This window comes from Fusarium tjaetaba (assembly GCF_013396195.1).
Source record: "Fusarium tjaetaba strain NRRL 66243 chromosome Unknown NRRL66243_c0000013, whole genome shotgun sequence".
NCBI lineage: Eukaryota > Fungi > Ascomycota > Sordariomycetes > Hypocreales > Nectriaceae > Fusarium > Fusarium tjaetaba.
The window spans coordinates 2,758-25,360 of NW_023501209.1; the positions used below are offsets into that span (position 1 = coordinate 2,758).

At 50.0% G+C, this 22,603-nt stretch overlaps 10 protein-coding genes across 10 annotated transcripts; 7 read left to right on the forward strand and 3 right to left on the reverse strand.

The window, feature by feature from the left end:
* Nucleotides 1–516: 516 nt before the first annotated feature.
* Nucleotides 517–2,455, forward strand: FTJAE_420 (transcriptional regulatory; the record flags this gene model as incomplete). Its single annotated transcript, XM_037350580.1, has 2 exons — nt 517–1,332; nt 1,952–2,455. 2 exons carry the CDS (start codon nt 517–519, stop codon nt 2,453–2,455), a joined length of 1,320 nt encoding a protein of 439 aa, XP_037212363.1.
* A 74-nt stretch (nt 2,456–2,529) lies between these two features.
* FTJAE_421 (negative acting factor) lies at nt 2,530–3,396 on the forward strand (the record flags this gene model as incomplete). The annotated part of the gene is made up of 1 exon (XM_037350591.1): nt 2,530–3,396. One exon carries the CDS (start codon nt 2,530–2,532, stop codon nt 3,394–3,396), a length of 867 nt encoding a protein of 288 aa, XP_037212364.1.
* A 1,485-nt stretch (nt 3,397–4,881) lies between these two features.
* On the forward strand, nt 4,882–5,511 carry FTJAE_422 (n-acetyltransferase p20; the record flags this gene model as incomplete). Its single annotated transcript, XM_037350602.1, has 1 exon — nt 4,882–5,511. The coding sequence occupies one exon, from the start codon at nt 4,882–4,884 to the stop codon at nt 5,509–5,511; it is 630 nt and encodes a 209-aa protein (XP_037212365.1).
* Nucleotides 5,512–6,324: 813 nt separating this feature from the next.
* On the forward strand, nt 6,325–7,832 carry FTJAE_423 (NADH-ubiquinone oxidoreductase 49 kDa subunit mitochondrial; the record flags this gene model as incomplete). The annotated part of the gene is made up of 3 exons (XM_037350613.1): nt 6,325–6,972; nt 7,023–7,764; nt 7,816–7,832. The coding sequence occupies 3 exons, from the start codon at nt 6,325–6,327 to the stop codon at nt 7,830–7,832; spliced, it is 1,407 nt and encodes a 468-aa protein (XP_037212366.1).
* A 258-nt stretch (nt 7,833–8,090) lies between these two features.
* Nucleotides 8,091–9,603, reverse strand: FTJAE_424 (ubiquinone biosynthesis monooxygenase Coq6; the record flags this gene model as incomplete). Its single annotated transcript, XM_037350623.1, has 2 exons — nt 8,091–9,385; nt 9,435–9,603. The coding sequence occupies 2 exons, from the start codon at nt 9,601–9,603 to the stop codon at nt 8,091–8,093; spliced, it is 1,464 nt and encodes a 487-aa protein (XP_037212367.1).
* A 696-nt stretch (nt 9,604–10,299) lies between these two features.
* Nucleotides 10,300–12,428, forward strand: FTJAE_425 (the record flags this gene model as incomplete). The annotated part of the gene is made up of 2 exons (XM_037350634.1): nt 10,300–11,723; nt 12,008–12,428. 2 exons carry the CDS (start codon nt 10,300–10,302, stop codon nt 12,426–12,428), a joined length of 1,845 nt encoding a protein of 614 aa, XP_037212368.1.
* Nucleotides 12,429–13,049: 621 nt separating this feature from the next.
* Nucleotides 13,050–13,980, reverse strand: FTJAE_426 (ATP synthase subunit 4 mitochondrial; the record flags this gene model as incomplete). Its single annotated transcript, XM_037350645.1, has 4 exons — nt 13,050–13,075; nt 13,130–13,352; nt 13,416–13,864; nt 13,950–13,980. 4 exons carry the CDS (start codon nt 13,978–13,980, stop codon nt 13,050–13,052), a joined length of 729 nt encoding a protein of 242 aa, XP_037212369.1.
* A 349-nt stretch (nt 13,981–14,329) lies between these two features.
* FTJAE_427 (NOC4 nucleolar protein) lies at nt 14,330–16,098 on the forward strand (the record flags this gene model as incomplete). The annotated part of the gene is made up of 3 exons (XM_037350656.1): nt 14,330–14,949; nt 15,013–15,895; nt 15,952–16,098. The coding sequence occupies 3 exons, from the start codon at nt 14,330–14,332 to the stop codon at nt 16,096–16,098; spliced, it is 1,650 nt and encodes a 549-aa protein (XP_037212370.1).
* A 1,235-nt stretch (nt 16,099–17,333) lies between these two features.
* Nucleotides 17,334–19,940, forward strand: FTJAE_428 (metal ion transporter; the record flags this gene model as incomplete). The annotated part of the gene is made up of 3 exons (XM_037350667.1): nt 17,334–17,629; nt 17,687–19,615; nt 19,664–19,940. 3 exons carry the CDS (start codon nt 17,334–17,336, stop codon nt 19,938–19,940), a joined length of 2,502 nt encoding a protein of 833 aa, XP_037212371.1.
* Nucleotides 19,941–21,073: 1,133 nt separating this feature from the next.
* Nucleotides 21,074–22,073, reverse strand: FTJAE_429 (cleavage stimulation factor 64K chain; the record flags this gene model as incomplete). The annotated part of the gene is made up of 3 exons (XM_037350678.1): nt 21,074–21,777; nt 21,833–21,958; nt 22,022–22,073. The coding sequence occupies 3 exons, from the start codon at nt 22,071–22,073 to the stop codon at nt 21,074–21,076; spliced, it is 882 nt and encodes a 293-aa protein (XP_037212372.1).
* Between the last annotated feature and the right edge of the window lie 530 nt (nt 22,074–22,603).

Sequence of the window (22,603 nt, forward strand, 5' to 3'; positions counted from 1 at the left end):
GTTGTATAGTATTGTACAGTACAGTATACCTAGTATCTTCGATGCTTGACGACGACGACGAAGGGACAGGACGTGCCAACTCTATTTCCTGTTTGCCCCCGATCTTGGAGCTCAGCCTCTGAGCCTCGCTTCCGATCCCGCCTCTTGGACCCCTGGGTCTTGCGATCTTCCTCTTCGCTGTGCTCTTGCTGCTGCTGCTGCTGCTCCTCTTCCTCCTCCTCCAGCGCGTCACCTGTCGATGGTCTTGGCCCCATCCATCATCGCGACTCTTGCTTTTACTCTCAGTGGCAGTTGCATCGCCGTCGCATCGTGTCGCGACCCCTGGTCCTGGGTTCTGCCCCTCTTGCACGCCTTTGCTCCCCCTGCCACGCCCTGGCTTTGGCTCCTCTTGATCTTCCTTGCCCAGCGCCAGCACTTCGACTTCCTCCGTGACCCAGGGTCGCGTCCCCCTGGTCGCTTGACCTTCTTCCTGACTTTGCTTTGAGGCTCCATAAAAATTTCTAATTAAAAAACAACATGGCTCAAGAAGACCATGGGCAGAGTCACGGTGACTCTCCCAATAATCCTACAATTTCTGCCCCGACATCGAAGTCTTCTTCTCTAGCTCCCATAGTTACATCTGTCACCGCTCCTCCAGCTTCCAACACGACTGCTGGACCTCTCAACACTGCTGCTGCCGAGACGACACTACCACCCATCACCGAGCTTGCTTCAGTGCCGTTCACGGCTGCGGACCGCCCGACCGCCTCGACGACCGCTCCAGTTCCCACCTCTACACTCGCCGCATCCTCCGAATCCGCACCCTTCGCCGTCTCTTCTTCCGTGCCGTCTCCCACGCCAGCCTCGGCTCCTGCTGCCTCTGCCGCTCCGCCCGCGGTTCCTCAGCAGAACGGCGACAGCAGGGCCCCCGAGGCTGCTTCGACACCCACACCCAACTCAGAAATGTCCAACCAGCACCCAGGGCTACCTCATGGTCAGCATGTGAGCTATCCGGGCTCCTCGATGCCTTATGCGTCCTCGGCAGGCCAACCAGCCGCCCAATATGCCCCTTATCCTGTAGTCACAAGTCAAGCAACGGAGCCATACAGACCGAGTCCTATGCCCGTCAGTATGCCGCTGCCTAGCATGAGAACAATCGAAAACCCACATGGACCTCCGGTATCTAATCCGCAGGGCATGCCGATGAACATGCATATGGCGCCCACGTCAGGCGGTGTGCCATTCTATAGCCACCAAGGCATGCCGATGGCAAGCTACGGTCTTCCCGATTCCATGGCTCGTTATGCTATTCCTCACGATCCGAGGCTTCTGGGTCACAGGGGACCGAAGAAGGTGTGTATTGAAGCTTGGTTAGGGGTCTCGTTACAACAGTCCAGAGCTAGCCAAGGGTTTGGAGATAGAAGCTGACTTTGAACTGTAGGAAATTAAACGTCGGACAAAAACAGGCTGTCTGACTTGCAGAAAACGCCGTATAAAGGTGAGCTATGATTTCATACTTATCTCCCCTTGTGCAGCTCGTGACCTTGAAACACGAGATGGGACGCGACGAATCAAGAAGATGACTCGGGAAGAAGGCGGGCTTCAGATACGTGTCGCAGGTGGTGAGCTTATAGCAGGTTATCCAAAACCCTGTGCTGCATCAAGCTTGCAGCTTCTTGCACACCTGCTCGTTTGCCAGGAGGTCACAGAAACAAGCAAGACGCACGTTCACGTAGCACTCAGCACCCCAGATTTCCCCAAGTAATGCTTGTATCGCAATCGCCCAATTCCAACCTCAGAGCGTCCAGTAAATGGATTGCCTTGGAGTCTTAGCTCCTCGAGGTTTTGGGAGCTCTGCTTAGCTTGCCATTGGTCACAGCTACCGTGCATCTCCTAGGCAGCTGCACAACCCCCCCTCTCTACTTTTTGGTGGAGATAGCACCCCGCCTAACACAGCTCTAACATCTCCCAGTGCGATGAAACACACCCGACTTGCAACAACTGTAAAAAGTCGAAGCGCGAGTGTCTCGGTTACGACCCCATTTTCAGACAACAAGCGGGTGGACAATCATCTTCCAATATCCAGCCTGCGCCCAGCCAAAGGACTCCTCCCACAGTTCCAAGCTCTGTGCCTTCAACTGTCCCTTCGTCGATAGCGCCCAACACTGCCCTTACCGCTCGACCAACGAACTCATACGGCAGCCAGCCATCTATGCTCCCAAGCTCGTATGCAACAGCTCACGCGACAACAGCAAGCCCTAACCCGTCTATCACCTCGCTTAGCTACGACTCGAGTTTTTCCAACGTTGCATCTCCTCCTGTCAAATCCGAGTCGACATACGAGTATCCGCCCGCAATCGACCCAGCCCTTCAAGGATTCTCATCAACCTCAAACGCGGAAAGCTCTAGAGCGATTGAACAAAGGCCTCTTGCTGACAACAACCAACATCTTAGAGGTGGCGCCCCCTACTATTGATTTCACCCTTGTTCGTCGTTTGCTGCGCTGCTGTTGAGATCATCTGCTTACGCGCGTTTCTGACAGCCAACAAAATGAAGATTGATGAAATTATCGATCTCCTGGGCACAGTTCCTCCGTCCCAGAATGTTGCCCACACTGAGGGGACTCGCAATGAAATTACCAAGGTGTATCATGAAATGTACGCACCTGGGCTTGCCTCTTTCTTCGAATCCGGATGGTACCACTTCACAGAAAATGGATCACCTTCGTTTCCGCAAAACCAGCGCCTCGTCGAATTGATGGCATCTTTTCTCAAGGCTTTGGAGGCTGTCAAGGTCAACGATCAAACCCAGATGGCCTACTCTGGTATTCTTGAGACGCGCCTTGTGTGGGAGCTTGCGCGAGCAGCATACAATCCTCCCGCTACAGCTTCTGCTATCGTTACCACAACGCTGCCGCACGATGGTGATGCGAAGGAGACCCAAAACCGTGTCCGAGTTGTTGAGGCACTTTTGTGTGGAGACTATCTATCAGTCAACCCACTCTGCCCACCAATGCAAGACCCTGACAATTACCGAAGCCGACAATTTGATTTCTGGCATAGCCTGGCCGAGTTCGTGCGTACGCGGGAGGATCCCGCTGGTCCATCTGCCCCCAAGCCTAGGGAGGAAATACTTTCGAGAATGCGCTATCTACTTGATGGTCGTGAGAACCGCGATGTTCTCTACTCGATTGCAGTTGTTCGAGAACTTGCTCCACATTTCGATTCTCCTTACGGCAATGCTGCTCCTCAACATGCCGACGAGAGTGACCCTAAGAACAGACTCTCAGTTGCATCCAAGTTCATTTTCGATGAGTCTCAGGTCACAGGTGGAACGACCAACGTCGTGCGACGTCTTTGCGACATTGCATACAGAGCCTTCGTCAACCCAGGTGTCAATATTGCTCGGAGATCTTGATATGATTTTGTTGGCGTTTCCGGGGTTGGTTCCAAATTCCATCATTTACAATTTGGCCATGGCCATAATTTCCTATGTCAGTAACACAACATGACCTTTAGGTCATCCTTCACATTTCCTAACAAAAGCACTGTTCATCACTACAAAGCGGGATGTCGTTCGTTGCATCTTCTGGGGCATGGCGAGGGGTTCATTAAAAGTTTATTATTGTTCGTTTTGGTCTGTTTGCGGCGTTTTCTCCCCAACGGGGATAGTGAGGCATTGTCCTTTTTCTTTATTCCCCCTTTGTTCATAACGGCCTACATCATTCGATCTTGGTCGCGGCGTTGGCAGAAACAATGGCCCCTATGGTCTAAATGTATACCTTAATGCTCCTGCGGCTCGGCAGTGAGGGAGAAGAAGAGATAGATTTCGGCATCAAGGGAACGGTAGAGACCTGACATGGAGTGGATCAAATGGGAAACAAAGGTTACCAAAACGCTAGCGTGTATCTTCCATAGTGGCATGCTCTGTTTTGCCCGGTTTGACATTCGATACAAGGCATTTACTGGCATCTCGTCAAAACGGGCTATGGTCTTGTTCTTCTAGGAGAAGGTATGGCGCTTAGCGTATAATAATGGTTACAATAATAAAATATTACTCGTTATATCAACCAGCAGGTGCTGATAATACTAGGGAATTGATATGTAGTTGTCATGAGGAAACACGAAAGAGCCTTGAGATGGTCCTCTTCCATTCCACTTTACTTATTCATAACTCACTACCGGGTTGTTTTGCACAGCGGGCCGCATCATAGAACAAGCTGCGGTAGCCATAGATACAATTCACTATAGTCGTTACGTATAAAAAAAAAAGGTTAACGCCTTGTCGAATTTGTGCAAGGATTACGAACCAGTAGTATCTTTCACCCAGTATTAATGAGTACTTACATAGGTGAGAGCAAGAAAACATCATACCTTTGATATGAGGTGTCAAAATAACCTTAACAAAAGCTATCCTAAACTTTGCCTAAACTTTTGCTAAGTTACTTGAATTTTTTTAATTCGTTTTTAGCACCAAAGTTCTGAGTTTTCTTTCGTCCCCTAGGTACGAAATCCGGGTGGCTTGCTACGTATCGTTCGATTATACTTCTATTTCTGGACTTGTCGTAACCTCCACTTGCTGGCGGCATATAATGCAACTGCCTGTACGGATAAGACACTAGCTGCGTGTAGGGACTTTTGTATATCGGCGAGCACGGCAACGATAGCCCCTTTTGAGGCATCGCTGTCGTGAGTCACTGAAGTGCTCATATCGGCAGATACGTATTGGATTATAAAGACCAACTCATTAGCTGGAGACATCTCACCTTCTGGACTGTCGAAGTAAGCCCGAGTTACACTATTTCTAATTTGCTGTTCTTGTTTGAAACATCACAAACACTTGCGCCTTGGAGAACACCACTTGATCAGACGAACTTGCTATCTACTTCAAGGGGCATCCACCATGGCCAACACAAGAAAGTTGACAGCAACTTCGCCAACATGCGAGGAGCCGGGAGCAAGAATACTCGAGACGCAAAGACTCATCCTCCGTCGATTCTATCCGTCAGATGCAGAAGTCATGTCCCAAGCAGCTGACAACAAGTCCATCTCCAAAAACCTGCGCGATGGTTTCCCATCCCCTTACACACTGGCCGATGCATTGTATTTTATCAACAACGTAGCCAATAACTTTGACGGCGGTGGTCAACACTGTGGCATCTTTGTCAAGGCCAACGCAACAGAGAACCCTTCGTCGGAACCGATGTTTATAGGCACTATAGGCATGATGGCCAAGAACGACGTCTATTTCCGCACGTGGGAGATGGGCTACTGGTTGGCTGAGACAGCCTGGGGGAAAGGCTATGCAACTGAAGCTGCCAAGGCACTCATACGGTGGTGCTTCGAAACATGGCCTGAGTTAAACAGGATCGAGGCGTGTGCCAATGGGGGCAATAAAGCAAGCCAGAATGTACTAAGGAAGTCTGGACTCGTCGAAGAAGGCACCAGGAGAGGTGCTGTTTGCAAGAATGGGGAAATGCTAGACGAGGTTCTGTTTGGTCTGTTGAGGAGCGAACTACATATAGCTGAATAGGAGTAAAGGAAGATGCAGACCTGACACTGAAAAGATAACACTTATAATGCAGTCGTTTATCATATCAATCAGAACGCTAGTTCAACTTGACATTAGGCATGTGAAGTTTCATCTCAGAGATAAAGAAAATGCAGAGGAGCAAGATCAACTTCATTTACAGCTCCAAGATTGTGCGATGAAATGTATCACCAAAGTTTACTCAGTCTTTTCCTTGCAGTCAAGATTAACTCAGAGATCAAAAGTGCCTTGTATGAGTTACTATTCTCACTTATCCGGGAATTGTTAGCTGGGGCAAATCAAGAATTCCTCGTCTTGGGCCTAGAGAATAGATGACGGCTTCGATTCTTAGCGGCAAGTTGCAGCGATGAGCTCGGGTTATTCAAAAAGTGAAGGTTGTTCTTCATAAGAAGAATACAAAATCTCAATCAATACATGTTTTTCGAAACACCTTGAACCATACAAGATAGAAACCCGTACAAGTTTGTAGAACGACTTTTCTCAATTACAGTATACTACTCGGCCGAGTGATGCGATGCAATTGGTGACAGATGTTGGTCGCGGAGTGGAAAAATCAACGAGTAATAGTTGACCTCTGATTGGTTAGTCCTCCGCAAGAACAATAGTCCGGCCCACCACCAAGAGCAAAGCGCCCAGGTTTCGACACAGATCCCCGGACCGCGGGAGATGACGGCCACTATCACGAAGGCGAATTCCCCTCCATCAACCTGCCATTGACCTCGAGCCAGAGGCCCTCTCGGGAGACTCTACACATCTCGTCTCACTAACGGCCGTCCCCTCTCTGCTCTTTACACAATGGCTTCTCTCCGACTCGCCAGCCGAGGCGCCAAGAGCCTGTGCATGCGGCCAGCAACATTCGCCGCCCGCCCTTTCTCGACGACCTGCCTACGAAAGTATGCCGCCGCTGTCGAGCCCGTCGGCACCAGACTCGTCCCCGTTGACGAGGACTTCTCATCCGCCCAAGATGCCTACGGCCTCTCCAAGCCCCGAAAAGCCGGTACCCGAAAGTCGCGCGAGAACTCCGTCCAGGACCGAAAGGTTCGACACTATACCGTCAACTTTGGTCCTCAGCATCCCGCTGCCCACGGCGTGTTGCGTTTGATTCTCGAGCTCAATGGTGAAGAGATCGTCCGAGCGGACCCCCACGTCGGTCTGCTGCACCGAGGTACTGAGAAATTGATCGAGTACAAGACTTATCTCCAAGCTCTGCCTTACTTTGATCGACTTGATTACGTCTCTATGATGACCAACGAGCAATGTTTTTCCCTTGCTGTTGAGAAGCTTCTCAACGTCGAAATCCCTGAGCGAGCCAAGTTTATCCGAACTCTGTTTGGCGAGATCACCCGTATTCTTAACCATTTGATGTCTGTTCTCTCACACGCTATGGATGTTGGTGCTTTGACACCTTTCCTGTGGGGGTTCGAAGAGCGTGAGAAGCTCATGGTAGGTGCATCATGCGTGGTTGAAGAAAATCAGCAATTGACATGTTCCAGGAATTCTACGAGCGTGTTTCCGGCGCCCGTCTCCACGCTGCCTACGTTCGACCCGGTGGTGTTCATCAGGATATACCCGTTGGCCTTCTCGACGATATTTACCAGTGGGCTACCCAATTCGGCGACCGAATCGACGAGACCGAGGAGATGTTGACTGATAACCGTATCTGGATTGAGCGATTGAGGGGTGTTGGTGTTGTTCCCGCCACTGACGCCCTGAACCTTTCCTTCACTGGTGTGATGCTTCGAGGTTCTGGTGTTCCTTTCGATGTCCGAAAGAACCAGCCATATGATGCCTACGACCAGGTTGAGTTCGACGTTCCCGTTGGAACCAATGGCGACTGCTACGATCGATACCTCTGCCGAATGGAGGAGTTCCGACAGTCACTCCGCATTATTCACCAGTGCCTCAACAAGATGCCCGCAGGTCCCGTCCGTGTTGAGGATTACAAGGTCTCTCCTCCTCCTCGATCCGCCATGAAGGAGAACATGGAGGCACTTATCCACCACTTTTTGCTCTACACCAAGGGCTACGCTGTTCCTCCTGGTGAGACTTACTCTGCCATCGAGGCCCCTAAGGGTGAGATGGGTGTGTACGTCGTTTCTGACGGTAGCGAGCGACCATACCGATGCCACATTCGCGCTCCTGGTTTTGCCCACTTGGGTGGCTTCGATCACGTCTCCAAGGGTCACTTGCTGGCCGATGCTGTCGCGGTTATTGGTACTATGGATCTGGTGTTCGGTAAGTTTTCTTCCTTTCGTTTACTAGGAAATCATGCTAATCCAATCATAGGTGAGGTCGATAGGTGAAGCATTTTCGAAAAGAAAGAAGGTTAGAATGGGTTTCTTTTGTTTGTAATCATAGCTGATAGGGAGACCACGGTAATTACTCCCGCAAACGTCGTGTGCTCGAGCGAGAAGCTATGTAGAGGTGATGCGTGTTCTGAAATAGCAATGAATCATCTTATTTCCATTATTCTTGGGTGTGATATGTACAGTTCTAGTGTTGCAGACAAAAGTACATGCTTTGAGGGTTGGAGGGTTTGTCTGGCCTGTCTGGCCAGAAGTCTACAGAAGTTTAGTACCAGTCCCAGAAGCCTGTTCCATAAAGAAATTCTTCAGGGGACCGAGAGCATTGACAGCCCGAAGACCAACTGAACGAAGCGGCACAAGAGGACCACTCTCGACAGAGTAGAGTTTATGAAGCTTGTCACAAACGTTAAGAATGACATGGTTGGCGGCATAGCGCTCGTTGTTGTAAGGCTCGAGAGACAGCTGAGTGCCAAGATCCTGACCATGGGAGACAGCATACTCAATCGTTTTGGCTAGGCTCTGGGCATCCCCTTGACCCTGGTTCAAGCCTTGACCAGCCAAGGGGTGAATGGTGTGCGCCGCATCGCCGACAAGTGCGACGCGTTCGCCAGTGTAGGTGTCGGCATGACGCAGCTTCAGAGGGAAAGAAGCGATGCTCCCCTCCTGAACTCCAACAGCGGTCTGTGGAAGAGACTCCGCGTCAACATGAGTGTGCTGTAAGCGCCAAGATAGTTCCTCCACCTGGTTATTCTCCTGCGTATGCATGAAAGCAATGTCAACGGGACTCAAACGGAAGGCGGCGTTGACCATAGCGATAAAGTCCTTGAGGCTCAGACTCTTGAGCAAAGCCGCCTTCTCAGGTGTAGTAGACCAGACCAACGTAGCGTATTTTCCAGGCATAGGGAGCATTGCAACTGGGCCCGTAGGCAAGAATCGCTGGTACGCAATCTTGTTGAATTGGCCGCCCCAGCCCTCGCCTTCGAGCTCGAGGGTTGCCACAACGCCGTGTCTACCATAGTCCCATCCGCGGCTGTTGATACCGGCGAATGTGCGTACTGGACTGTTTGCCCCATCTGCGCCAACAAGAAGTCGTGCTACTAGTGACTGGCCACTTGAGAGCTGCACGACTGGCCAATCACTCAGATCCAAGTCTTCAATCTCCTTGCCCAGATCAATACTCTCCACTTTCGCCTTGTCAAAGACGTCCACTCCGCCGAGTTCTTGCAATCTCTTGAGTAGGCCGGATGTCAAGTTCAGATTTTCAGCCATGTAGGCAATCGTCTTGTCCCCGGTCGTACTGGGTGGCCAGTCGAACTCTATACGGGCACCTGTCACTCCATCCCAAACCTGCATCTCCTGGTAGCCCTGCACACGTTCACGCTGTAAATGCCGCCATGCACCGATTTTGTCGAGGTATTGAGCCGACGCAGGGGTAAGAGAACTACATCGGTTGGAGAACTGGGTCAAAGGGAGTGAGAACGACTTGGTTTTGGAAAGGTCCTGGGCTTCGATGAGGGCAACGCGGAGACCAGCCGTTAGAGGATTGGCCCCTACTGTTTGTTAGTTATTTGTTGATTGAGCGGGCAAGAAAAAACTCACGAAGAGCTGTCAGTAAGCTCAGACCTGCTGGCCCACCGCCAACACATACAACATCATAGATATTGTCCTGTGTTGAAGTGGAAGCCCGGCGCAGCTGATACTGATATTGTCGTACACAGCTCCGACAGACGAAGCCGGGCTTTCCCAGCACAGATTTCCGATTCAGCATTGGTGTCTGATATCAATTGATCCCCTAAGTTCGAAGAGCCAAGCAAAAACCCTTTTGCAAAGTATGGCTTGGAGCTCCAACAAATCTTTAACAAGCCGTACCTCAATCGTTCGATACTACTAGGTAGCTCGCGGAACAAAGTGGCGCAGCGTGTGGCTGACGGTATATGTGGCGGTGCTACTCCGTACACCGAGCAGGCACACTTACTGGCTATTAGGTACAAGGTAGCATGGCGCATGAGGTGGGTGGAAGATCCAGCGGGTCAAGTGACAGGGGAGTGCCTCTGTACCACGAGCTTGATTTGAGTTGCCACAGACAACCGCGCTACTCAATTTATCATTGCGTCAAGGGTCTCACCCGTGCCCGTCATCAACAATTCGCCTGTCAACCTAGAGACATACACTTTTCACACGATCCATTCCCCCACTGCGACTAAAATTTGCTGTTTTTTTTGCAGTTTGTTCTTCTGTGAAGACTAAACTTGATCAATCTTCTCCTGTCTTGATTGTCTCATAAAGTCATTGTGGGAGATCGGGAGTGTTGCGTGGCCCTTCTTTGTTGTTCTCGTCCTGTCTACATAACAAGGCATAGGCGGTCTCATTCCTGCGGCCTGAACACCATCCCGCATCGTCATCCTCGTTTATGCTCTAAAACTATTTTCGCTTATCGTGCTCTTCCTTGGTCTCGACTGCCGCCATGGCCGACATGGAGGACTACCTCGAGGAAGGGTTTGACCCACGTTCAGTCACTGTTCCGCGTCTGCGATCGATTCTTGTCACGCATAATGTTGAGTACCCTGCGACTGCAAAAAAGGCCCAACTTGTTGAGCTGGTTGAAGATCATGTACTAGCGCAGGCCCCAAAGCTGCGGGCTCAGCGCGCCCGAGCCAAGAGATCGAGCATGGGAATCGTGAATGCTGGCAGTCCGGAAGACAACGGCACCTGGGATGACTACGAACTCCCACCTCCGTCGACTACCAAGAGACGTTCGAAGTCTCCTCGAAAGTCTTCGGCGCGTGTTAAGGGTGAAGATAATGTCCTGGCGACTCCTGTGCCCAGGAGTCCTACCAAGCGCAGTACACGGTCAGTAAGCCGTGCGCTCTCTCACGCTGACGACCACGACAACTACGACGCCCCTCGTTCCATTCGCCAACCGAGGAGAACAGTCACGCCACAGATCAAAGATGAGCCACAAGAAGAAGAGACAATCCTGCCCGACCACGAAGAAAGCGTGTTCACTCACGACAACCCTTTTCAGAGTGGCAGTTCGCCTGCTCAACATAAAACGCCCACCAATCGCCGCCGTACAATTGCCGACGACTCCATCAGAAGTGTAAAGTCATCGTCCCGGCGCAGGACAGGTGGCTACAATGACGATTATGAAGATGATGTTGAACCTACTCCAAGATACCGCGAGCCGACTCCGGACTTACTGGAACCTGGCGAGGAGTTCACTCCGAACGAGCAATTGGAATTGGAACAAGCTGCGAGTCGGGGCGAAATGGAGATCGAGCCTCGCAAGCCTTCTCAGCAGGTATCTCGAAGAGGTGGTTTTAAGGCACCTCTCTTTGTACTCTTGATGTCTCTTTTTGGAGCCTACCTTGCGTGGTATCGTCAAGAGAAAATCGCGGTTGGCTATTGCGAAGTCGGTGGTCAAGCAAAACCACTCTTTTCGCAAGACATTCCTGTGCCCGACGCTCTTGTTCCTTTCGTTGAGCCTCAGTGCGAGCCTTGCCCTTCGCACGCGTACTGTTACCACGACTTTTCGGTTCGTTGCGAGAATGGATTTATCCTCAAGCCGCACCCATTGTCTCTCGGTGGGCTTGTGCCACTTCCTCCTACTTGTGAGCCGGATGGCGAGAAAGCGCGCCGCGTTAAAGCTGTAGCTGATAGGGCTATTGAGGAACTCAGAGATCGCCGAGCTCAGTATGAGTGCGGAGAACTTGTTGGTGAGGATGGCAAGAAAGAGGAATCTCCTGCGATGGCTGAACACGAGCTTAAGGCGACCGTGAGCCGCAAGAGGTCCAAGAGACTCAACGAGGACGAGTTTGATGAACTGTGGGCTGCCGCCATTGGCGAGGTCGCAGCTAGAGAAGAGGTCGAGATCATTGAGACAGCACTGTAAGTTCTTTCTCTCTTCACAGCTCAGGACTTTCACGACCTATCTGGCGACAATTTCATTGCTCTAAATGTTTCTGACTATTGACTAACCAGATCCACCATTGACCCTACAGATCGTCCAATTCCTCCGATCTTTCAGACAGACGGCTATCGTCCTCGTCTCTCGCTCGCCTTCCGTACACCTGCGCGCTCAAACGATCAATCCGACTCGGCCTGGCAAGATATAAATTCCCAGCTGGATTTTTGATCGCTGTAATTCTCGTTATTTTCTACTTGCGAGCCAGATATCGGAAGCACGTGGCTACATCTGCTCAAGTTCCTGCTCTCGTCGACCTAGTGCTGGGTAGACTTGCCAATCAGAAGGAACTAGGTGAAGAAGGTATCGATGATCCTTGGTTGTTTTTACCGAACTTGAGAGATGACGTCCTCCGGGCTATTCACTCATTGTCTGAGCGAGAACGCATCTGGCAGCGGGTTCGAGCTGTTGTCGAACAAAACAGCAATGTTCGAACCAGTCAGCGCGAAGGAAGAAGCGGCGAGGTAGGTCGCGCTTGGGAGTGGATTGGCCCTGTTGCTGGCGACGGAGCAAGGAGGCGACGGAGCGGCCGGGTATCACTCGGTCCTAACTCTCAAGTAGAGTCGCCAGAGCCAACAAAGGCAAACCCTGATGTTAAAAAGTGGGAGGAATCGAGACCGATCTACTAATACTCACGTTCAATATTTCTCGCCAAGTTACCTGCCTTACGCATTTCTTAATTACTATTTCCTAAATGTTCGACGAAAGGGGGTGGTTCTCTTGGACAAAGATATCAAGAAGCATAGAGCATTTGCCTTTGGAATTGGCGTTGGAGGTTGCTAGTCTTTTCCATGTATGATTAATCATGTGTAGATGCACGATACTTTCAGGACAACCTATGCTCATATTCCTCAATGAACCTCGAGTCATTATGAAGTATTGTGACCAAATGAGACGGTTTGCGAAATACTCCAACAGTGTACGGAGGGCATTTGTTGAAATGATTCACCAGGAATGACGAAGTCGTTGTGCTGAAATGTTTTGTTTTGGACATTTGCTATACACCGAGAATAGGCGATATCGGAGATTCCGACCTTTCCCGACGAGCAATTTACAAGCTCCGACAAACCCAATTGAAAACAATCAACCCAAAACTTCCCAAGATCTCACGGGTAACAGCTTTCCGACAATGAAGTAACTAGGGTCTTGATTGATTCGGCTAATGCACAGGTGTTGTTATGACACAGAAGGGGTACAAAGAAAAACCGTGGAATCTAGGGACCGAGACTCTAGCGGCGGCGTGTAATTATCTATTGGGCCTTGGAGGCAACGATCTCTGGGGGGGGAAGGTTAGCAATGCTATTGATTGGCAATAATTGGCTACACGTACTCTCAACATCAGCAACACTCTGCTGGAGGATCTGCTGAAGGACCTTGGGGTTCTCAAGCTCCTTCTGGACCTTTGCGATAACGGACTGAGCGAGCTCCTTCTGCTGTCGCTGCTTGACCTGGCCTTCGTATCGGACCCAAGAGTCAAGGACGGTCTTTGCCTCAGCAGCAAGAGCAGTCTTCTGCTCCAACTCGAAAGCCTCAGCTTCAAGCTTGGCGGTCTCCTACAAACACAAGCATAATCAGCCATATTTCTAGCTACCATCCAATGGACACTTCAGAATTACCTTGGAAACCTCGAAAAGGTTCTTGGTGATCTCAACAACGCTGCCCATCTGCTTGACGTCCTCAATGCGGCCCTTGACGGCCTCGGTGTGGTCGGCACGGGCGCTGTTGAGGATGTTCTTGATCTTGTTGTTCTGCGTCTCAGCCCACTCCCTGTAGGCAGGGCCGCCGTACTTGATCAAGGCACCCCAGACTGAGAGAAGCGAGATGGCGATGATGGTCTCCTCGTTCATGACGTAGTACTCGCTGGAGATGGCGTAGATGGAAAGACCAGCGGCAGAGCTCAGGATGGCACTCTTGCTGAGCAGGCTGTTACCGGGAAGAGCGTCAATGATGCTCTGGGCCTTCTTCTTGGGGTCCTCGGCGGGAACATTGCTGTTGTATCGCGCGGCGGCAGCAGAGATGGTAGGGGCAGCTCGGCGGGCGAGGACGGGTCGAAGGAGGGGAGCGCCTACAGGGAGTCAGCATGAGTCGGCGGTGCGCCAATTGGGTTCGGATTGGGTTCGGTTCGAGGGATTCGAGATTTCTTCACATACCGACGGCGCTTCGTGCCAAGCGTGACGCCATTGTGAGATGGTTCGTGATGGGGGTATCCGGGGCTTGTCGTTGATCGGAGAGCTGGAAGTGAGGTTGAGGTTTTATCGCGCTAGTTCGGCAACAATCAAGAACACGTGACCTCGATACATCAGATTTAGATCTGGGGCCGGCATTTTACCGTTGGCTTATGGGTGGATATGATTGGCCAAATTTTCAATGATCAAAGAAAGATTTCGAGATTTTGCTTTCATGAACTTGAATGAAGTAAGTTTTTCTCAAAGTAATGACTTTCACTTTCTGAAAAAGTGAAAATTAGCAGTTCATTTTATTGCGCAAATCATATTAAACGGATTCATCACACCCCTCTAGGAAACCCGCGATGCCAAAAGCGGCCTCTGCAGAGGGTCTCAAGCGCAAGAGGTCTTCCTCAACTCATGAGAAGCCCACCACTGAGCGACGAAAGAGAGCGTCGTCAGCATCCAGCAATGAATCCGAAGATGCCAGCGCGAAAATTCTATCAATGGAAGAAGGGATTCTCGAGTCACGGAAGAACTATAACGACCTCACCATTCTGCTCAGTACTGCAAATGACTTTAAGAATGGGGGCCAAGAGAGCATGCTCTCTACAGTTGTCTTGTGTCGAATCTTTATCCGATTACTCACTCAAGGCTCCTTGATCGCCAAGAAGACTCTATCTGAGAAAGACCTTTTTATTGTGGGATGGCTGAAGGAGCGGTATGCCGAGTTCAAGAAAATACTGGTTACTATTCTACAGGATGAAGAGTTGGCGACCCCAGCATTGACCTTGTGCATGAAAACACTCAAGGCAGAGGGCGAGTTCCTTTATGACAAGGACGAGTACACATTCCCTCGAGCTTTCCTTCGAGAGATCGTTTCCTCATTATTCGAGAGCGAAAATGAAGATGTGATCAAGGCATATGTGGAAGAGTATGTGGAGCAATACGACGATATCCGTTACTTTACCTTCGATGCAGTCAAGTAAGTCGTCTCTGGTTCTTTTCCAACGTTAACTCAAGGAGCTGTCGACTGACCATCACCTAGGCACACTGTGGAGAAACAAGAAGGCAATGCTTCGCCAGAGCTCTTTGATCGATGCTTTGCGCTCTTGTCAGCTTTGGACGGTGTCCCTGAATCTGCCGATCAGCTTGAAGATTTCTTCGTTCCCAAACCAAAGAAAAAGACACATAATCTACGAAACGTCAATCAGCACAAGAAACAAGCTCAGGAGGCATGGCTATCTCTCATGACCCTCGTTGAGGAAAAGGACCAGCGAAAGCAAATTCTCAACGTCATCTCGACCGTGATTGCTCCTTGGTTCACAAAACCTGAGTTACTTTCGGACTTTTTGACAAATTGCTACGATTCGGGCGGTTCGATGTCTCTTTTGGCTCTGTCCGGTGTCTTTTACTTGATTTCGGAACGCAACCTGGACTATCCCTCATTCTATACCAAGCTCTACTCTCTCCTCGACCGCGACATTCTTCACTCCAAGCATCGATCCCGATTCTTCCGTCTTCTAGACACATTTCTGGCTTCGACACATCTACCAGCAGCCATGGTGGCCAGCTTCATCAAGCGCCTTGCTCGTCTTGCGCTCAACGCACCCCCTGGAGCTATCGTTTTCGTGACTCCCTGGATCTACAACCTGCTCAAACGTCACCCAACATGCACATTTATGATTCATCGAGAGGTCCAAGATCCAGAGGTGAAGAAGCAAATTGAGGAGCACGGTGTTGATGACCCTTTCCTCTCCGAAGAGGCGGACCCTATGCAAACAGATGCGATAGAAAGCTGCCTTTGGGAGCTTGTTCAACTTCAATCGCATTATCATCCTAACGTTGCAACTATCACCAAGATCATATCGGAGCAGTTCACGAAGCAATCTTACAACATCGAAGATTTCCTAGACCATTCCTATGCCACTGTAAGCCCCCATTGCTTCGGCAATATATGTAGGGAACTTTGCTAACAGTCACATAGCTCCTCGAAGCCGAGATGACAAAGGATGTAAAGAAGGCACCTGTTATCGAGTTCCACATCCCTAAAAAGGTCTTCACGCCAAATGGCGGGGAGGCTGAGGCCGAACCAGATAGCCTCCTAGTTAAATTGTGGGACTTTGGCAACTGAGGTTAATTGAGGATTATTTTTGATACCATGCACAAGTTGCTCTGGCGGAGACCAGTCCATAGGGGAAAACGCGGAACTCGGTACTACTCCGGTATATATCAACAGAATATATGCTGATAATAATAGAAATTTAGACCTTACATATCAGAGATAACATACCTCTAAAGTTCTGGATGTTTCAAGAGAGATGCCGAAGCCATACATAGTGAACCGAGACTTGGAACCAAGCAAGCTGAAGACCAAGTGACAATTTCCTATCTTGTACTTTGACATAGGTACGCAAAAAGATAAACCTCCGATCATGTAAGTGATCGGTTCCATCGACGCGGGCCTGATTCGAACAGACGCCTCCGAGGAGAATAGATTTCTAGTCTATCGCATTAGACCACTCTGCCACCGCGCCTTTGCTGAGGATTGATTCCGGTGAAAATTATTCAGCGCCAGGAGCATGCCCTACCTTGTGGTACGGAAATCCATTGATGCTGTAGATGGAGATAGGCATCGTGGTTTAGTCGCATCACTTGCACACCTTAGTAGGTTAGTAGATATGTTCAGACTAATGCTAGTACTGACGACAGAACAAGTTGGAGCTTCAAGTGGTTCGATGAGTACCTTAGGTAGTTAGTAGGTAGGCAGGTACTTGTCGACCCAGTACTTGACCTTAGTCTACCGTACAGGTATGTACTACAAGTATGTAACCTCCATATATCACTGAAGACCATAATTGAATCACCCCAGACTGTGGGGGTCCGTTGCTATTTACAGCAACCTTATAAGTACATCGCCATGGGTTACTGGTCTGTCTGTTTGCAGCCCGCCCTCTTGGATCGTCGCTAAAGTTAGTACACGGGCTATTTACTATGAATGATCACGTGGACAGCAATTGTGGCCGTCGGCCGTTTACCACGACCAATATTGTACAGGACAGCGTGTAAGCGATGAGAAGTCCGTTTAGAAAAACCCGTCCATATCTTAACTCTAAAAAATAAGGTGATTCTTGGCCTGCTCTTGACCTCCACTATCTAAAGGTTGTGTGTTAGTGGAAACTACACTAAAATATTATCCCTGTCAACCATTGATAGCTGACATCATTACCTCTCCATTTGCAGCTCCAAGCGAGAAATCCCACCCTATTGCACTTCGGGCGTTGGTGGTCTTCCTCTCCTCCTCGGCCTTCTTCTCTCCTCTTCTCATACGTCTCAAAAACGCTCGTTCGCCCATTGAAGGTACTCGCGATGTCTAGCAATCGTTTTGCCGACCTAGCAAGCACTAGCAAAGCGGCTCCCCCTGCTTCGACCTCCAATCAACTCCAGGCTCCTGAGTCGTCAAATACCTCCAACGCATCCAAGGCAAGGAAGAGGAAGGGCCATCGCGGCGGCAGGAAGAAGCGAACGCGCAGAAAGAGTTTTGCGGCATTGGATGATGATGATCACGACGAGGATCGCGAGGCCACAGGAGAAGGGTTCTTCAATCTTCCGAGAGCCAACTTGAGCAACACCAGTATAGATAGTGAGGCATTGCTGGATCATCGGTAAGCTAGACTGGCCGGGACGAATATTGAGGGCAATTTCCTAACAAAACCTTCTAGGGACCATCAACCATTGCGTCCCCGTCGAGCATCAACGACGCCAGCTGCTAGCGGCATACCAGTCTCACCTTACTCTGGTTCAGCCAGTAACCGGCTACGATCAATACCAGCTGTCTCTGCCGAGGAAGAGCATCCTGACCATACGCCGTGGGACGAAAATGCACCATTGCTCGGCGAATCAGTGACTTCAGGTTACGGCGCAAGTGACGCAAGATCAAACCAAACGAGAAGTCGTCGCGCGTCTATCAAGTCTTCAACGACACGCCTAGGAACCTCGTCTGGCGCAAGAGATAACTACGATGTCAACGCCCCTCCATCCATGCCAGGCTCGCCTACTTTTGGTACCGCGGACCGTATAGAACTAAGCTTGGGTGATGTTATGATTCGGGATGGGCTCGGGGCAAGTCGCGACGACTCTCCGCATCGCATGATGGGTGACATCGACATTCTCTCCGACATGGGGGGCATGGGTGACAATCGCCCTGATATGGGCCGGCGAATGGCAACCGGAGCTGAGCAAGACGTTTGCTTTCCTGCTCCTGGGATGTCAGAGCTCGGAGATGACGATACACAATCGCAGGCTCATGAGCACCGACAGTATCGCACGCGCCGCCGCCGTGGCCAATGGCCTGACTTATCTGTGCTAGAGGAATGGAGCCACATGGAAAAGGAGGACCGAACGGAGGAGCGCCGCGTCAAGAGAATCACAGAACCGCAGCTCATCAACGGCCGCTTGCGCCCTGTGCGTAAGGGATGGTATCAGACGGACGAAGAGTCCCCATATCGTTTTACCTATTTCAACGAGGAGTTCCAGAGCACAATCCACAGTCAGACTATCTCTGAGCTGGTTCAGCCTGGTGGTGGCTTCCGGGAACTGTTTGTTCCAGATCCTCGAGTTCTATCAGACGACGAATCAGACGAAGACGAAATGGAACCTACACCTCTTCCAACAGGCTTGCGCCATTACAGCACTGCTCCAGAGGGTAGCTCCAAAGTCCACACGCGCCAGCCATCATTGTCGACAGTTCATGATCACCACGACTTGCGCGAAGGGACTACGTCGCCACTCAAGGATCCTCTCGCTCATGTTGCTTCAAGAAGCGAATCCGGACGTGCTACACCTACTGGACGGAAGTCTGCGGATGAAAGTGTTCACGTTTCTCAGAACACTTCGGGCGAACCAAAGGAAAGGACTGTCAGGTACGGAGAAAGACCAGTCTGGTGGCTTGATGTCCTCTGCCCAACTGAGCCTGAGATGAAGGTCATTTCTAAAGCTTTTGGCATTCACCCACTTACTGCAGAGGATATTATGCTTCAGGAGGCTCGCGAGAAGGTCGAGCTCTTCCGACATTATTACTTCGTCAACTACCGGTCATTCGACCAAGACAACAACAGTGATAACTTTCTTGAGCCGGTTGATATGTATGTGGTAGTATTTCGCGAAGGCGTTCTCAGCTTTCACTTCTCCAAGACACCTCATCCCGCCAATGTCCGACGCAGGATCCGGCAACTGAAAGATTATCTCATTCTTTCTTCAGATTGGATCTCGTACGCTATTATCGACGACATTACCGACGTGTTTGCTCCCTTGATACAGAATATTGAGGACGAGGTTGACGAAATTGACGACGCCATTCTGAAGCTGCATTCGTCTGCTGATAAGCGACTTAACGAGACCTCCTCTAAGAACGATGATGCACTTACAAACTCAGATCCAAGCACAGATATGCTTCGGCGAGTGGGAGATTGCAGAAAGCGAGTCATGAGTCTATACAGGCTGCTAGGCAACAAGGCGGATGTAATCAAGGGATTTGCTAAGCGTTGCAATGAGCGGTGGGAGGTTGCGCCACGGTCTGAGATTGGTTTGTATCTCGGTGACATTCAAGACCATATCGTTACAATGACAGCCAACCTGGGTCACTATGAAAAGTAAGACTTTTCTCTACGATTGGAACTACATTTTGCTAACATGTACAGAATACTGGCTCGATCTCACGGTAACTACCTCGCACAGATCAACATACGGATGAATGAGCGTCAGGAACAGACGGCAGATGTTCTCGGCAAGCTCACTGTTCTCGGTACGATTGTGCTCCCCATGAACATCATTACGGGTCTTTGGGGTATGAACGTATGGGTGCCAGGCCAGGAATACGAAGGAGACCTTACGTGGTTCTTCTGGATCACCGCTGGTCTGTTGTTCTTTGGTCTGGCATGCTATATGATTGCCAAGAGAGTGTACAACATTGTTTAAGACAACACAAACTTCTTATTGGTTCATACGAATATTTATCAGGGGTAGACATTAGTGCTTTCTTTGCACATTCTGATCCGCGGCACATGGCAAGGCACACAGCCAACTTGACCCTGCTGCTTCGTTCTCTTTGTCATTTGGTGTTTGGAGAGCTGTTTTGGAAAATGGATGTCTATCTGGGACTCGCTTTTCTGCGAACACGTATACCTCCGGGCTGTTAGAAAGGATGGGACTGCTTAGGAGGTTATTCTACTGGCGGTGTTTATGGCTAAAGATCCGTACATGCAAATTTGTCAAAAACCACTACTATCATACTTAGTTCTTCTCTGGATATGTTGTAGCACTAGATTCAGTCATTTTGGAGGTGCGGAACCAATTTGTACTGTCATTCGTTTTCACGACAAACGTTTGTTTAGTTCTGTGCTTGCTTGGTTATCATCTTAATTCAGGTTCAGTCTGTATCATTTTCAGGGGCCACAAAACTTCATCCTCTCTTGCCAACCAAATCCTTGTATTTAGTACCTATAGTACTCAGTCTGTTCGGTTTCCAAAGGTTGTGCCCAAGTTCTCGGCACATTAACTACCTACATTATATTGAATCAGTATAACCACGTATGAAGATACCTACCCCTTAGAGAGCAAGAAAATATCCGATCTCAATAAATATTACGGTACCATAGTAAAATCAGTAAAAGGTATACTAAAATTATCATAAATTATACTACCAGTAAGTTACCCAAGTCTTTGTATCATTGAGGATCGAAGTTCTCAGTTTTCTTTCTCCCTAGCCACCCTATACCTGAACCGCACTTGAGTGCCACTTGTTCTCACAGCATCAAGCCCAAAAGCCGCAAATAAGAAAGATGTTCCCACAACCCAATGGCGTGGAGTTATAATTGATCTCTCGTACTTCTAGATTTACACGCATAGTGCATGCATATGTTGCCCTGCTTTCCGGTTATTGCCCAGAAATGGCTTCCTCCCTAACGCTAAATTCATAACTGAGCCTGCGCCCGAACGCCTTATACACCAAATGCCGACCTGGCCAGGATATGACGCGCCGTGGATAATGTGTAATGATTTGTGAAGTTTCTGATAACGCACATCTGAAACGTGCTGGAGAGTATGTGTGTCTACCTCCGCTGCCCAGCAAACGTAGCACGAAGAGCCAAAATTTGTTGCCTCTCTGCTTCAGGAAGCATGTCAATTTGGGACTGAGGGAGCTCCATCACTGCGCGCATTAAGGCATCAGGGTCCTGCGCAGCTTGTGCGGGAGCCGCGACAGGAGCGGCAGCATAGGGCTGAGGTGGTGCCTGATAAGGCATAGCAGCAACAGGAGGAGTGTTGCTGGCAACAGGGTAGCTAGGCATGGGCGCAGGAGGGAACGCAGCCGGGGGAGCCCCAGGCTCAACGACAGACTGGATGGCTTCGGGAGAAACGAGTCCCATGAGGAGAAGAGCCTGGAATACAGCGTAGGCCAGCTGAGGCGCTTGTTGGAGGAGCTCGGTGGCGCGCTGCGGTTCGCTACTGGCAAGTGTCTTCATCTGGGAGAGAATATCGAGGAGTTGAGGAGGAGGAAGGGTTTCAAGCGTTCTTGAGATAGCGTCGGCGCAAGAGACACCGTGAGGAAGCTCCTTTCCAGCTGGCAGAGGAGGAAGAGTGCTTGGCTGAGCATTGTAGCTGGGAGCTGCGCCATTAGAGACGTGCGGGTTGTAGTTAGATATGGCTGGGTCCTTGTCGTCATCGCTACTCTTTTGGTCGTTACTAAAATCGACGCGAAGCTTTCGTCCCATGATCTCGAAATCGTTTAGGTTGCGCACAGCGGACGACGCAGAATCTGCATGACTGGGTTAGAGATATTGAGTCTTTTTGAGGGCTACTATCATCCATACCGGTATCTGGATAGTCTGCGAAACCGAATCCTTTGGGTCGTCCAGTCTCAGGATCATACACAAGACGGAATCGCTCGACCTTGCCTGCGCTGCTGAAAATGTCGGTGATTTGCTCTTCGGTCAAGCCTGGAATAAGTGTCAGATGCGATGCGGTGCGGCTACAACCATGGCAAGTGCGGTTGAACTCACCATAGGGAATATTGCCAACAAAGACGACGCGAGAGGGTGGTCTTGTCGACATATTGAAGTTTCTGTGATGCGAGCGTATCCGGAAGAAGATAGGGAATTACACAAGTTAAAGAACCAAATAATTCTGGTCCAGGTCAAGTTTTATATATCACAAAGTGAAGATAAGAAGAGACGGCCCGAGTTGTAATGCAATGTCAAAGTCTGGGAGAAGTTATTGAATTCTCAGCCTTGCCAATGAACAAAGGTTAGGCTGATGGGCAAACCTAGAGCTCCGGTGGAGACGATCTGCTGGCCATTCAAAACACAGAGTCAGCTGAGTCTCTGTTCCAGACTTACAGGCCAGAAGCCCTGAGTCAAACCCATCCTGGCCTAGTGCAAAAATTGAGGATACTAGACCCTGCAAAGCGCCCCCGGAGCTACTGTACGTTTTAGAAGAGGACGTCAGCTGCAGTAGGAAAAAGGTGGCCTTTTTGAATTTGGGGCAATCGACTGGACAACTTGTACTGTAATTCTGTTCTCGCATTTGCTTGGTGTTTCTTTTTCTTTGAATTGTCCGGATCCTCGAGTGCCAGGTGCAGATCC